Genomic DNA, 13,317 nt, shown 5'->3' on the forward strand with positions numbered 1-13,317 from the left:
ACAATTACGGGTGAGTGTGAGATTCAATAATCGTACAAGAACGCTTTCCAAGTGACTTGCTTTAAATTACTGTAGTCACTTTTACAATGGGAGTGCACGGGCTGTGGAAGTTGCTCGAGAGCACGGGGAAGACCATCAACCCGGAGACCCTTGAAGGAAAGATTCTTGCTGTTGGTATCCTCATATTGCAGTGTGTGTGTGTGTGTGTGTGTGTGTGTGTGTGTGTGTGTGTGTGAGAGAGAGAGAGAGAGAAAGAGAAAGAGAGAGGGAGGGAGGGAGGGAGAGAGAGAGTACTAATATGGCAGAACCTTAATCAGAACCTCAGACATCAGTATCTGGTTGAACCAGGCAGTGAAGGGAGTGAGAGACCGGGAGGGTAACAGTGTCCAGAACGCCCACCTGCTCACTCTCTTCCACCGCCTCTGCAAGCTACTCTACTTCCGCATCAAGCCCGTCTTTGTGTTCGATGGTGATGCTCCTCTGCTGAAGAAACAGACATTGGTAAAGTGTGTGTGTGTGTGCGTGCTTGCATGTTTGTGTGTATGAAAGAGATGTATTGTGACTATGTTTCTATCTATTTTCAGAACCTAAGGAGACAGAGAAAAGAGGAGTTGAACCGTGAGTCCAAACAAACCAACGAGAAGCTCCTCAAGACCTTCCTGAAAAGACAAGCCATTAAGGCTGCACTGGGAGAAAGCAGGTGAGTCACCGAGGAGGGAGAAGTTCAGTCCAGAAGCTGTGGAGAAACGGTGATCTGAAGAAAAAGAAGAAAAAAAAAAAAGACAGATAGTGTCTCTTTGTTCTCTGATAGATGTCCATCCATTGTATTCAGTGAAGCAGTTTTCCTCAGCAGTGATTTACTGAGCTTCTCTCCTCCAGTACTGAGCCTCTGCCCAGCATCTCCGGTGTGAGGAGAGATGAGGTGGATGACATGTACGTTCTACCAGCCCTACCACCTCAGGAGGAAAGGGAGAAGAACAGGTGAGACAGAGGGCCAATTGGCCTCAAGAATGGACTGGTATTTAATCCACCATGAATGATTTGAACTGGCAATCCTGAATGGATCCATATTTCCTCACTGGCCTTGCCCCCGGCCCCTGTATCTCTTCAGTTCAGAGGAAGAGGAGGAGAAGGAGTGGGAAGACATGGTGGACAGCCATCGCATATACCAGGTGAAATGCTTCATATACTTGGCTTTGATATGAACTCGAAAATGCAAATTCCAAACCTCAGCCGTTGTGTAAGATGATTTGTTTTGATTGTTTCTCATTGTGCTATTGGTTGCTGTGAATCGATTTCTTTTCAGGAGGAGTTGAATGAAAACCCTAACTCTGTGGATATCAACTCAGAGGAGTTCGCCAGCTTACCTCCGGAAGTGAAACACGAGATCCTGAAAGACATGAAAGAGTTCAGCAAGAGACGCAGGACTATGTACCACAAGCCTCCAGAGGTAACACACACACACATCCACACACACACACACACACACACACTTTCACATACTCCAAGTATCAACAAGTATATCTCCCTGCTCTTGCCAGTGTTCAGGGGAGTTCTCCCAGTACCAGCTGGCTGGACTGCTCCAGAGGAACAAGCTGAACCAGAAACTGGAGGGGGTGGAGCGAGAGATGAGCCAGCGCAGCGCCGGAGGGGTGGAGCATCTCTACAACGAGGAGGAGCACAGCGTGGAGTCACGACGCCTCGTCTCCGAGGACTCCGCCCACTACATCCTCATCAAAGGTGCACGTCTCTCTGCGTCTTAGCCATTTGAAATAGTCTGGAGACATTGTTCCTCATCGTGGGTGTGTGCGTGTGCTTCCCAGGCTCTAAGAAGAGAGAGAAGGTTCCAGAGAGCCAGCCCGCCGCCCTGCCCTGGGCTGGTGGGCCCCTCTCAGGGAGGAAGAGGCAGGGGGGAGGGGGGAGGCCGGAGCCCCTGTGGCGTCCCATCTCAGAAGAGGGGACCGATGAGGTGTCAGGTCCCTCACCGAAAGTCCCCAAACTCTCCCCGTCCCTTCGGAGCGAGGCAGCGCCCCCCTCCCCCCGCACACTGCAGGCCATCGAGGCTGCCATGGTTGACAGCTTTGACGAGGAGGAAGAGGAGGAGGGAAGAGGGGAGGGTGTGGTGGAGGGTGTCCAGGGGCTCGCGGGGGGGGACGTGTCTCCACGTACCCTCCTCGCCATCCGCCAAGCCCTGGGAGAGGAGGATGACCTTCCCGCGTCAAAGACCCCGACTGGCAGCTCCCCCGTCCAGCGTCCCGCGCATAGATTAGTCATTAGCAGCAGTTCAGAGGAGGAGCCAGAGGGCGAGGGCCAACCCCTCATTAAGACCTTAACCAATGAGGACCGGCTCGGATTCAGGAAACACCGCCCAGACCTGATCCTTCCGATGGACAGTGTGGTGGTGAGCAGCTCAGAGGAGGAGCTGGAGGAGGCCTTGAGCCAGAGGAGCAGAGCGTTCCTCTCCACAGCACTGGGACACTCGGAAGGACGTGCGAGCACAGAGAGAACCAGGGACGGAGGGATGGAGAGGGACAAACCGAAGGAGAAAGATGGAGAGATGGGCTGTCTGCTTTCTACTGGAGGGGATGACAAGGAGAGGCCAGGGGAGGCAGGGGGTCAGAAGGAGAGGTCTGGTCCTAAAGGAGGGGTTGTTACAGAACCAAGATCCCTCCCTAGCACAGTGTCACCTCCACCATCTGGGTCCTCTCTGAATGGAGCTGAGGGGGCAAGAACCAGCCCAATAACACTCACCCGACTCTCTCCAAAGGAGGAGAGGAATGGACAGAGTGAGGAATGGCAGGCGAGGAATGACGATATTACAGAGACAATGGACATTGATGACAGCGACTCAGAAGGTAAAGGTTGCAAGGTGTTTTTCCTTGAATGTCAGGACTGGGTATCGATGTGCTCCTAAACATTTTCGAGCAGATACCAATTGTTGTCGTGATACCCGGTTCCTCCTGTGTTTCAGACGGCTTCATCGAGATTTCTGGGGGGGAGGAGCCCAAGGAGGAGGAGACGGGTGATTCGCTGACAGAGATGGGGGGTGGAGCTCCCTCTGCGGAGGACCACGATGACATGACCAAAACCGAGGAGGAGGAGGAGGAAGGTGGGACCGAGGGACAAAGCGGTGAAGGTGCTGCCCTGGGAGAGGGGGATGAGAAGGAAGATGGCGAAGATGCACATCAAGACCCTCAGCCTTCTAACAAGTCCAGCCCAGCCCCCGACCTGGCACCCAATGAGTGGGAACACATCGATGTGGTGAGCTCATAGATCTAGATAGACAGACCTCTCCTAATGGGGAATGCAGCCATCTCTGTTAAGATTCTTTTTCTGTACCTCATGAATGTGGATCGCTATGCTGCAGCTAGGAACACCTGCTCAGGAAGGAAGTAAACCAGACCGGAAACTCCTTTACTCTCCTGTTTTCTCATGTGCAGCTGTTAAAGTCAACAAAAAAAAAAAGAGTTTGCAGTGTGCAGTGCTAACAAGCAGCGGCAACAGAGTGGCTTTTGTTTGTGAACCCTTTTGTTGAGAATGTTCAATGGCCACGTTTGAGATGAGTGGATGCAGTACCTGTGCTGTCCCGCAGGGGGAGCTGGCGGCGCTGGAGAGCTCCCTGCAGGCCCAGCAGAGCAGCCTGACGGAGCAGAAACAGCAGCAGGAGAGGTTCGCTGCCACCGTCACAGGACAGATGTGTCTGGAGAGCCAGGTGACACGCTGTCTACACACACACACCTGGACATCATGATATACACGTGTCCTGAGGAGGCAACACAGAAAAGTTGAAGTCGGAGTCAGTTGGCTGAGCGGTGAGGGAATCGGGCTAGTAATCCGAAAGTTGCCAGTTCGTCATGCCAACTGACGTTGTGTCCTTGGGCAAGGCACTTCACCCTACTTGCCTCGGGGGAATGTCCCTGTACTTACTGTAAGTCGCTCTGGATAAGAGCGTCTGCTAAATGACTAAATGTAAATGTAATGAAGTTATATATTATGTAGAGATGATTTCAAATGGCTGTGTGATGCTTCACGTTCCGGAGCAAGTGCCTCATAGGCTGTGGGGGAATGTGTGTGTGTGTGTGTGTGTGTGTGTGTGTGGGTGTGTGTGTGTGTGTGTGTGGAGTAGGCAGGGGCGGTCTCTGGAACACACCCAACCAGCTTCTGCCCTCTCCAAACCCCACACAGCCCAACGCCATGACACCATGTTGTGCACAAAACAATTTATGACCGTGCCACACAAGCATCTCTCACTTTCTCGCTCCTCGCTCTCACCCTAATTTACTGTCTCTCTCCCCCTCTCTGGCAGTCCCTCTAATCAAAACAACACATCAAATAGCGTTCCATATTTAGCAGGATCCCTCTGCGGCTCCTGTGTGGGGATAATAAGCTGCTGAAAGTGGGGTCATGGGGACTGGATTCAGGTGTCAGAGTGACTATGCATCTAATCCCCTAAAAGTGTCTTTGTTTACCACTCCAGGGAGCTACGAGCTCTCTCCAACCAGACAGAGATTCCTCCCTGCCCTACCTTAGACACACTCCCACACACACTGTTTCCCCTCGAGCAGTAATTCCGTAAAGGTGTCCCATTGCTGTCTTCCCTGCGATTCGGAAAAAACGATGATTGTTAAAGGTGTGTGTGTTTGTGTGTGTGCGGTCCCCCCCCCTTCAGGAGCTGCTGCGACTGTTTGGCGTGCCCTTCCTGGTGGCGCCCATGGAGGCGGAGGCCCAGTGTGCGTCGCTGGACCGGGCCGACCAGACGCACGGCACCATCACGGACGACAGCGACGTGTGGCTCTTTGGAGGACGCCACGTCTACAAGAACTTCTTCAGCCAGAACAAATACGTGGAGCATTACCAGTATGTGGACCTGCAGAACCAACTGGGTTAGTTTTGAGTGTGTGTGAGTCTGTGTTTTAATTAGCCCACAGCAATAAATCAAGGGCAGGATAAGCGATGATGTTGATGAAGCTGGTCTCTGATAGGTGTGTTGTGTCAGCACTGGAGCAGGTGCAGGGATGGGGGGGGGGGGGGGGGGGGGGCAGTGATGATGGGCCACTTCATAACAACCATGCTAGGCCAAACCCACAACGACCATACCATCCTTAATGCTACCATTTCATCACCGGTCAAGCCATCCAGTAATCCCAAACCCCCTCATCCCCCCCCCCCTCTCTCTCTGTGCCCTCTGTGTGGGGGGGCTGCAGGTCTGGACAGGACCAAGATGATCAACCTGGCCTACCTGCTGGGGAGTGACTATACGGAGGGGGTCCCAGGGGTGGGCTACGTCTCTGGGATGGAGATCCTCAACGAGTTCCCCGGACCAGGCATCGAGCCCCTCCTGCAGTTCAGGTGAGTGAGTGTGAGTGTGTGTGTGCTCTGTTCAGGTGAGTGTGTGTGTGCGCGTGCTCTGTTCAGGTGAGGTAGTGTGAGCCTATGTATTCCGATGTGTCTTTAACCCCAGCGTTCAAGCTAAAAGAGACTGTGTGTGTGTGTGTGTGTGGTGTCTTCCCAGTGACTGGTGGTCCCAGGCCCAGCAGGAGAAGCGCCTGGTGTCGGACCCCCGGGACACCAAGGTGAAGAGGAAGCTGAGAGGGCTGAAGCTGCAGCCAGGCTTCCCCAACCCTGCCGTGGCCCACGCCTACCTGCAGCCCCCCGTCGACCAGTCAGACGGCTCCTTCTCCTGGGGGCTCCCACACCTCGACCTCATCAAGGAATATCCTTTGTGTGTGTGTGTGTGTGTGTGTGTATACGTGCCTGTGTGCGCGCCTGTATTTGTCTCTGTATGTGTGTGTATCTCTGTGTGTGTCTGTGTTTGTCTCGTGTGTGTGTGTGTGTGGTTTCTTTCCTTGACCGCTGGAACGTTCTGCCTGAGTCGGTTTGGTTGGAACAGCAGGAAGACCGAGGAGGTTCTCCGGCCTGTCCTCAAGCAGCTCAAGACACAGCAGGTGAGAGAGCACTTCACACTGAAGGGGAGATTGACTCAACCTCTTTCGAACCAGATTCCACTCTCCCGACAATCCTTTTTTGCAGTAGAAGCCCGGCTGATCATCAACTCTCTCTCTCTCTCTCTCTCTCTCTCTCTCTCTCTCTCTCTCTCTCTCTCTCTCTCTCTCTCTCACACACTGCCTCTCTTACTGTCTCTCGCTGTCTAACTCTGCATTTCCCCCCCCTCCCTGCAGACTCAGTCGCGCATCGACTCGTTCTTCCGCCTGGAGCAGCAGGAGAGGCAGGCTATCCGCAGCCAGAGGCTCCGGCGGGCCGTCACCTGTCTGAAGAGGAAGGACGGAGGGGCGGAGGGGGAGGGGGACAGTGAACCAGAGGACACCAAGTCCAAGAAAGGGAAGGGGCGAAAGCAGCAGAAAGGAGGAGGAGAGGAGGAGGAGGGGCAGGAGGCCCCAGGGGGGTCTGGAGGAGGCTTTCTGGGCTCAGAGCTTGCAGAACCTGCTTTTGGGCTGATGGAGGATGTGGGAGGGGCCAGCCAGAAGGGGAATCCAGCCCCCCGGCCTAATAAGGGCGTGTCCCAGCCTAAGCCCCACCCACAGAGCCAGAGCAGTAGTTCAGGGGAAGACTGTGAAGGTGACAGCAGGGTCACCATGGTAACTGCCCGGTCCGTGTTTGAGGGAAATCCACGAGGCCGGGGGGGAAGAGGAAGGGGGGGTAAAGGGCGGGTCAGAGGCAGGGGCACAAAGGCTCAATGAACTTTGAACTGACTGTCAGAGGGGACAAGAATGGAACTTCAGTACGCAAAAAAATATGAAGCATTCTGGGAATGGTAAACATTTTGAATGACACATCCTGAATCACACCCTCATACCCAATGATATTGTTGAGCAGTTGAAGGAGGGATGTAATCAATATGTCTATTTATACATGGAAGGAGAAATTCTGGAGGAATAAATGAACATGTCTTTTTCATACTACCTACTGTGTCCTAGTCAATTGTCATAAACTGCTGCTTTAGGGTATCGGGTAGGGGAGTCAGATGGCTGAGCGGTTAGGGAGTGGTTAGGGAATCAGGCTATTAATCAGAAGGTTGCCGGTTCGATTCCTGACAGTTTCAAATGACAGTGTGTCCTTGGGCAAGGCACTTAACCCTACGCCTCAGGAGAATGTCCCTGTACTTACTGTAAGTACCTCTGGATAAGAGCGTCTGATAAATGACTAAATGTTAATGTAATGTAGCATGCAAGCCCAAAGTAGTTGAAGCACAATTCACAGTCCACATGCAAAGTCCCCAGTGGATAGATCAATTACAGGATCTTCTACAGGTCTCAGCACACAGGTTAGTCCTGCCTTGCCGATTGGTTAACAGTCTGACTGGCAGGTCAGGGCTGGCTGACATTCAGCGGGACTGTATTTCAATCCTTTGAAAGACCTGTCTCTGTCAACAGCTGCTCCACAGTCGTCACACTTCCCTCTGAATCCGTTCTGGTGCTTTTATCTCGCCTCACCATTTCTCCTTCCCGGTTTCACCCTCTCAAGCCTCTGTCAGGCCTCTTCAGCAGACGCTCTCTCTCCGATCTCCTTCCCTCTCTTTTTCCTCCCTTTTTCCCCTCTCTGTCTCTTCTTGACCTGTTTCAGTCAGTGCAGCTGCTGGCATCTATAAGTAGACGTGTGTTGGAGGTGGTGTTGGTGGTGGTGAGGCAGGGGGGGGGGGGGCGCGGAGAGAGAGGGGTAGGGACACAGAGGAAATGTAAGAGGGATAGAAAGGGATGGTAAGAGATAGTGGGGGCAGATTGGAGAGAGAGATAGAGGAACAGAACAAATGGGGGGGGGGGGGCATCAGTGGACATAACAGTTTCAATGAGCCCAGAGCCTGGGGTGTCCTGAAGACCAAACCACCAGTAGGACAAACACCTGCTCCCAGGCACACCGTGGCCCAGACCCTGAGAAGCACCCCTGAGGATAGCCAACCCCTCCGAGTTCCACATCACCCCAGACATGGAGACCCACCTGGCACAGTCTACAGGACAGACTCCGACCAAAACCCCAGCTGAAGGTGAACCCTACACACACTGACCGTGGTTTACAGGGCTCTGCCTGTCGTGGGAGGAAACATCAGTTAGCATGAAAGTCTTACTGTTATGCTTGAGTATGTGAGCATTGTGAGTAATCTACATTTGAATGAGCTGTATTTTATATCCAAGTTTGAAATGACTAAGAGGGTATGTTTGCCTTGCGTCAGGCTGGTGAGGGGTGGTCTAAGTGGTGACAGATTTGTTTTTGGTGTGTGGTTAGGTACCTTTACACACACACACACCGACACTGTGAGACTATAAAGTGAGTTTATGGACCGTTTATTGTCGGCCCTTCTCCCTGTTGCATAACTCTACGGTTGTTCATCACACAGGCCACAAATAACTGTATCAGTGAAGCCTCTGTGTTCGACGGGTGCAGGCAGAGGGTTAGCATTACACACACGAGGACATTCTTGGACATACTCTCGTTCTGGCTCTAGAGTTACTAATGGAGGTTTCGTGTAGAGAGGTAAAAGGATAGGCGAGCTTTGTTGAAAAATGGGAAATGGGAAATATAAGGTTATGTTGGGATCAATTACCACTCGTTGTTACGGTCTGAAAAGCCTCAAAGCAAATGTCAATGTCTGTAAAACGAGACCAGGGGATTCCTACAGCCCCCCCTCCTCAACCCCTCCCTCATGACAGGAGAGCTTCCCTTGGTTTAACTCTTGTGTGTGCTGGCGGTTGCCTTGGCAGATGTTGCCGTGGACGCAGAGCTGGAGCACGCCATCATGGAGCGCCGCTTCTGTCCGCCTGTCATCACCACGCAGATGTGGGAGGGCTTCACCTACGCCGACTCCCAGATCCGCATCACCGAGTCGACCGGCTGCTACGGAGCCGTGCTCTGGCCCTCTGTACGCCTTTATGTCTCTCTCTCCTCTCCTCTCCCTCTGTATGCCTTTATGTCTCTCTCTCCTCTCCTCTCCCTCTGTATGCCTTTATGTCTCTCTCTCCTCTCCTCTCCCTCTGTATGCCTTTATGTCTCTCTCTCCTCTCCTCTCCCTCTGTACGCCTTTATGTCTCTGTCTCCTCTCCTCTCCCTCTGTACGCCTTTATGTCTCTCTCTCTCCTCTCCCTCTGTACGCCTTTATGTCTCTCTCTCCTCTCCCTCTGTACGCCTTTATGTCTCTCTCTCCTCTCCTCTCCCTCTGTACGCCTTTATGTCTCTCTCTCCTCTCCTCTCCTCTCCCTCTGTACACCTTTATGTCTCTCTCTCTATCTCTCTCTCTCCTCTCCTCTCCTCTTCCTCTGTATGCCTTTACGTCTCTCTCTCCTCTCCCTCCTCCTCCCTCCTCCTCCCTCTCTTCTGGGCCCCTGCCATCCCTAAACAAGGCGCAGATGTGCCCCCTTGGCACTTGCACGGGGACTCGAGGAGGGACTTAGATGTGTGTTGGTAGATTAGGCCAGCTAGAACTGTAAACTGCTTTGTCATATCTCTCCCACCACTCCCATCTATAGTATTGCATGGAGGGGGTTAAATAGGAGGGAGGTTGGCGGACAACATATATTATCCTCCTTATCTCTACATACTTCTATGTTGTTTAGGCATCAGTCATGTGCTATCTGCTGGATGTGAACCGTGACAAATACAACCTGACTGACAAGAACGTCATCGAACTAGGTGCCGGAACCGGATTGGTATCCATAGTAACCAGCCTGCTGGGTAAGACTGTGCAAATCCAACACTGCATAGAGTTCTAGAACAGAACTGTGTCCTGTGGCAGTTTCTATTTATACTATCTCTCCACTTTTCCTCATTTCACATTTTCACAGCCTAACCTCCCGCTCTCTCCCACCCACCAAGGTGCCAAGGTAACCTCCACTGACCTTCCAAATATCCTGGGGAACTTGCAGTACAATATCAGCCGTAACACTAGAGGGCGCTGCAGACACACCCCCAAGGTCACAGAGCTCATCTGGGGCCAGGAGCTGGAGCAACGCTTCCCCCAAGCCAGCAGTCACTTCGACTACATCCTGGCTGCTGATGTGGTGTATGCTCACCCCTATCTGGAGGAGCTGATGCAGACATTTGAGCACCTGTGTCAGGAGGGCACGGAGATCCTCTGGGCCATGCGCTTCCGGCTGGACAAGGAGAACACCTTCGTGGAGCGCTTCCAGAGCCGCTTCCAGGTGGAGGAGGTGTACAACCTGCCCAGCCTCTGCATCAAGCTGTACCGAGCCTGGAGGAGGGTGGACCCTCGGGGGCCTGCCTGAGCGACTGGTGGAAGTGTGTGTACAGTTCATATTACCAAAAAATCCCAAAAGTGCTTACAAGAATAATATGACAAAAGTATAACATTATATAGATACCTAAAAAACTGTGACTTATTTTTACGTTTGTATGCGGTATGTCGCTTTTTATTGATTGTATTGTATATTATGCTTCCTATATAAAGATTTTTTTTTATTCTATAGAAGCTATTGTATGATATTGAAAAACGGACTTACTGTATATTCCTACCCTTTCTCCAGACCATAGCATAATAGTTTTATTGTAAACGTTTTGTATAATACAACAAAAAAAATGTTGATGTACAATATCAGATATTGTTTATTTAATAAACCTTTTTTATAACACACATGTTAAATAAACATAGTTTATTCTCGATTTTTGCTTGTTATTCTAGTAGAAACTAGAGGCCAAGAAGATATCTCTGGTCTAACTGACCTTAATGCGCTGGCTAAATCATCTACAGACATCCACTCTCCTCTTTCAGTCTGCAGACGACAGATGGGATTCCTTAGGGTTTCCTCTTGGCAGGGATCCCCTTCATCTCACCACTGAGCTCCAGCCACTGATCTCACTGTTGTGGCACAGCCCACCATGGTCGACCTTATCAAATGTAATGACAGCTTAATTTGCCTCCAATGCTAAAAATATACATTCATGGAGATTGTAGTCTGTTTCCCATAATATGATGCTGGTTGGTTGTACTATTTTGGTAAACAATATAAAACACATCTGTATACATGTGTAAAATTCCCTTCCTAGGAACGCTTTTTGAAACGAATTGAAATTACATTTTCAGATGGCCATACCCAATTTCTTTATTTAATCTCATTACTCATCAGATATGTTGTGAATGTGACAGTGATAGCCACAGTAATAAACTAGCTTATAAATCTCTACATGAAGCTCAGTTTCAGGTTGTAATTTTGCCTGATTTTTTTCTGCTTCTCATGTAGTCTCCCATGAGGCTATGTGAGAGCAGAGAGGGAGAGGAGAGGGATGGATAAAACCACAAGCCAAGGTTTTGGTCATCAGATTCAGACTACGTGATCATTTTTAGTAAGCCACATGATCGAGGACATAGGATATACAAAATTCTTAGTCCATTACATAAAGTCATACACACCATCACAAGGCAAGAAAGCAACCTTGTTTGGAAACAGAGTTGAAATCAATGTAATATCCTCATGATATCAGATAAAGAATACATTTACATTTTACATGTATTTATTTAGCAGACATTGAACATACATTGTGAAAAGCAAATAAGTGCCAATTGGTGGAACCAGAAGAGCATGTAGTAGTTAAACAAATTACAATTAAACAACATGATCCTCGAAAGTGCTAGAGTGTACCTGGAGGAAAGCAAGCAACAATAATATAATTCACAGCGACTACAAGTAGTTAAATCAGTTACAACGAACCAACAAGTGCAACAAGACCCTCAATAAGTTTCATTGTGTTCCTGGAGGAAATAAATTAACATCTGATCCATCAAATATTTCTGAAGTACCGTTGTACTCCCGAAACAAGTGTGTCTTTAACCTTTTCTTGAAGGTGGGGAGACAGTCAGTATCTCTGATGGAGGTGGGGAGATAATTCCACCATTGGGGGGCCAGACAGGAAGAAGGAGAAGAAGAATATAAAATAAAAATAAAACAGTAAATCTGCTGTCTTGATTATTACTATGAATAGAAAAAAAAAACTTTGAAGATCTGCCTTGGCAAGATGTTCTTTGTCCAAAGAAGGCCACCTCACAACAACAATAAACCTGTCAGAGTTGGACCATGACAACAACCCAGATGCTACTGTAAGGTCTCCATGACCCTGTCTCAACCCTTAATATCCAGCTATGTAGGCCACGACATACCAAGCCATCTGAAGTAGGGGAGGGGGGGCTGTGTGGGATTGTGAAATGTGAAATGAATAATTAGGACAGGACCTCAGAGCAGAGTCAGATACAGTGTTAATTGAATCTTGAGTGTGGGATCAGGTGTTTAGAGGGGTGGGGTTCATGTGCATGATGTCACTTTACCAGGATCATGGTTGAGAGAGCTCCTCGGATTCTGGGGATCCAATCCAACTGCCTCATCTTGTTACAAGTTGGAGAGGCAGAAACACTGACGGTGAAGGAGAGACACAGCCTCTCTGAGGGCAAGGGTGTGTGTGTGCCAAACACGGTGGTTCGTTTTTAAACTAGACAAAAAGAAACTGTTTTATCGACATCTTTTGATAAAACCTGACTCATCCACCCACCACAGCTATCTGTGTGCAAAGATAAGAAAGGGTTAAATGACACAATGCCTAAAATGTTTCTTTATCCAAAACATGATTGGTCAGGAAGAGCCTCCCAACACACTTATGAACAGACTAAAGAGGACTACTACAACTCACAGAACACATGGGCTGTTTAAAACACTGTGTGTTACAATTAGACAATCGACATATACATTGTTGTTGTGCTGCCCTAAACTCTCTCCTCAGTTTCCTATGGGGTAGCTATATCAGGTATAAAGCACAACTGAGGGGCTGGCCTACTCACAGTCGAGCCAAATACTTTACAGACACACATTTAAATCACAGCTATCCTCTGGCCTGCAGCTGAAGTATGTGGGTGATAGGAGGGTCGTTATCTATTCATAGACTAAAGCTGATTACAGATGGTACTAAAGCACTGATACAGTGCTTTAGTAAAAAGCAAAACATAAACACAACTGTGTTTATAACTAACTAATATCTACACAAAATGTTAGATTCCCCTTGCTTTAAGCTATGAATCTATCCAAATAGTTACAACCCCTTAAACAAACAATGTTTTGTCTTGGCAATGCATTTATCAATCTGGCATCCTCACAGAGTGTTTAATACATTTTGTAAGTGTGTGTGTTTATCTGTTTGGAGGTTTGTGTGCAAGCCTGTGTGTGTGATTTAGTGTGTTGATTTCACATTGCCACCCTCCTCTAAATATAGTCAGACTGTGTGTGATGATGGGAGTGTCTTGCTGGATGCTGATTCTCTAAAACCCTGGGTGCAAGACGACCAAGACACAGTCTACCCTAAGCTCACCTC

The 13,317-nt window shown here is 49.6% G+C and overlaps 2 protein-coding genes across 2 annotated transcripts; both read left to right on the forward strand.

Annotated features, from left to right (window-relative positions):
* Positions 1-24: 24 nt before the first annotated feature.
* On the forward strand, positions 25-6,698 carry ercc5 (excision repair cross-complementation group 5). The gene is made up of 15 exons (XM_067260774.1): positions 25-174; positions 326-501; positions 585-700; positions 880-981; positions 1,112-1,172; positions 1,307-1,450; positions 1,542-1,740; positions 1,824-2,855; positions 2,972-3,261; positions 3,593-3,712; positions 4,670-4,883; positions 5,205-5,349; positions 5,513-5,713; positions 5,861-5,945; positions 6,180-6,698. The coding sequence occupies exons 1-15, from the start codon at positions 87-89 to the stop codon at positions 6,696-6,698; spliced, it is 3,492 nt and encodes a 1,163-aa protein (XP_067116875.1). The 5' UTR covers positions 25-86.
* Positions 6,699-7,829: 1,131 nt separating this feature from the next.
* Positions 7,830-10,626, forward strand: mettl21e (methyltransferase like 21e). The gene is made up of 4 exons (XM_067260776.1): positions 7,830-7,999; positions 8,715-8,872; positions 9,564-9,681; positions 9,823-10,626. Exons 1-4 carry the CDS (start codon positions 7,942-7,944, stop codon positions 10,230-10,232), a joined length of 744 nt encoding a protein of 247 aa, XP_067116877.1. The 5' UTR covers positions 7,830-7,941; the 3' UTR covers positions 10,233-10,626.
* The last annotated feature ends 2,691 nt before the right edge of the window (positions 10,627-13,317 follow it).

This window comes from Osmerus mordax, chromosome 22 (assembly GCF_038355195.1).
Source record: "Osmerus mordax isolate fOsmMor3 chromosome 22, fOsmMor3.pri, whole genome shotgun sequence".
In the NCBI taxonomy this organism is placed as follows: Eukaryota; Metazoa; Chordata; class Actinopteri; order Osmeriformes; family Osmeridae; genus Osmerus; species Osmerus mordax.